At 42.4% G+C, this 2,294-nt stretch overlaps 1 protein-coding gene across 2 annotated transcripts in view; it reads left to right on the top strand.

Annotated features, from left to right (window-relative positions):
• HLTF (helicase like transcription factor) overlaps window positions 1-2,294 on the top strand; it is a 62,856-nt gene that overhangs the window by 14,224 nt on the left and 46,338 nt on the right. For both annotated transcript variants that reach the window (XR_002094993.1, XM_019503113.1), the window contains exon 9: window positions 1,450-1,498. Coding sequence is in view for 1 of the 2 variants with exons in the window: in XM_019503113.1 (XP_019358658.1) it covers window positions 1,450-1,498 (49 nt within the window). In the remaining variant the exon portion in view is untranslated. The remainder of the gene's footprint in view (window positions 1-1,449; window positions 1,499-2,294) is intronic.

Here is a 2,294-nt window from a genome sequence, read left to right as displayed (position 1 = left end):
CCCCCCCCCCACCCCACCCCCACCCCCACTGCTGCTGTGTCAGCCCTGCAAGCAGTGACAACTGAAGTGGGGAGGGGTGGGCTGAGGCAAGCACTGTTGGCCTGGCCTCTCTTCCTTCCCCCCTCACACTGCCACCTCCAAAGAGCAAGCGGTGAGGGGTGCGAGGTCAGTGGCTCTGGTGGCCATGCAGGGGTGGGTGGGGCCCACTCCATCTTCACTGCCTGGAGGGAGCAAGGCGAGGGGGGTGGTGCTGATGAGGTGCTGGCCTCGCACCCCTGGTTCTTTCTGCTCTGTTGCCACTACCTCCAGGGATGCAGGGCAGGGGGGCAAGGCCAGCTATGCTGGCCTCGCCCCCCCACCCCTCCATCCCCTGTGTCCCCACCATTGTGGCAGCACTCTACTGTGTCACCACCTCCTGTCTCAATGCTGTATCCACACTCTGATTGGTTGTTTCAGTCAGCCAATCAGAGTGTGATAAAGTGTTATGGACAGACAGACTATGGCTTTAATGATATTAGAATGCAGAAGAACTGGATTTTTATTAATGTGTCATAACATTAAATTAGGCAACAGTGTTTTATACCTTGGCTCAAAAACTTAAGTGATGTATTTCCCTTCAGGTGCATTTGTATGATGTGAGATTTACTCTATGCCTATCTACAATTCTCTCAAGTATATCTAACATGCATCCACTTTCAAAAAGAAGTATATCAACCACATGCCTGTCACATTTTTGATGTACCTTTTTACCACTGAATCCAATATTCACATGCATAGGAGTAAATCATTAGATTAAGTCAATGATTGGGTGGATTGATTTAAATCCAGATGATTTTTAAATCAGCCAGAGAAAATCCTGATTTAAATCATTGATTTAATGAAGTTTCCCACTGATACATCATCTATTTCTTAAACAATGGCACAAATCTGATCACTAAAATATGTTAATTTACAACTCAATACACCATTTTATAACATCTGTCCTTAAACACTTCTTTTTTTTTTCTAAATTTTCAAATTTTATTAACAGACAAGTCATCACAACGCTAAGCGTATGTTGTCCTTAACTTCTACAACTAGATCTCATCTTTTCCACTCCCACTATCATTTTTATTCATAGACTGAAACAGAAATACGAGTCTTCCTACTTTTTCAACTCCCGGTCGTTTTTTTTTGTTTTGTTTTTTGTTTTGGTTTTTTTCCCCTCTTAGTTTTGAGTGAATAATACCAAATGAAAATATTCTCTCTGTGCCTGCAGAGGAAGCTGTGAAAAGTTGGCCTAGCAACCGAAGGAACTCTGTTTAAGGTGCCTGACTAACGATTTCCACTAATTCAGGGGAGTGACTGACATCATCAGTAAATATGTACTGTTTAAATGGTTCCCCTGCAGCTCTGAGACTTATTATGACTGGCAATCTTCTGTTCTGAAAATCTTCTGTTTTCCCTTAGGAATTTGGTGCAACTAGCGTGAAAAATGAAGGGGACCTACCGTTCAAAGGTAAAAATAAAATGGGGAAGGGGATATTGCACTGGTATTATGAATAAAATAGTTTAGATGCATTTATATTAACTTACAAAGTTACATGCCCACTGTGGTGGTGTAATAGCCATCCACATTTTATAAAAGTATCTTTCTGGGGGTAAGAACTTCCTTAAAAACTAATTAAAGCCTCTCGGGATTTCTCAGAAAAAGCACTGAAATACATACTGTCTGGACATTTAAATTGAGGTGTAGGGAAGTTAAGGAACTTGTGTGAGACTTTCAGATGGAAAATTATTGGCAGACCCAGGAGTTAGATATTGCAAGATTTGGTTCCCTTATGCTTCTCTTTGGCTGTCAGCCCATATTCCTTCCCTAGTAACTGAGGATTGTTTAATGCTTAAGTGAACTATGATCCAGTAGCAAACAGTAGTAAATAAGTGGTGGTTAGATTTCAGATTCCAGAAGACTAGAAGAAGGCCAATGTGGTGCCTATCTTCAAGAAAGGGAGGAAAGTGGATCCGGCTAACTATAGGCCCATCAGCCTGACTTCTATCCTGGGGAAGACCTTAGAAAAGTTTATTAAAGAGGCCATCCTTAATGGACTGGCTTTCGCCAACATCCTAAGGGATAGCCAGCATGGGTTTGTTGTGGGTAGGTCTTGCTTGACCAATCTCATTTCCTTCTAAGACCAGGTGACCTATCACCTGGATAAGGGAGAAGAGGTTGGTATCATATATCTTGACTTCAAAAAAAAAGCCTTTGATCCAGTATCCCATGATCACCTCTTGGCGAAACTGGCCAATTGTGGCCT

Source organism: Gavialis gangeticus, unplaced genomic scaffold (assembly GCF_001723915.1).
Source record: "Gavialis gangeticus isolate Ggan-Ray unplaced genomic scaffold, GavGan_comp1, whole genome shotgun sequence".
Taxonomy (NCBI): Eukaryota; Metazoa; Chordata; order Crocodylia; family Gavialidae; genus Gavialis; species Gavialis gangeticus.
The sequence above is the reverse complement of the archived record's forward strand: the minus strand, read 5'-3'. Positions and strand labels throughout refer to the sequence as shown.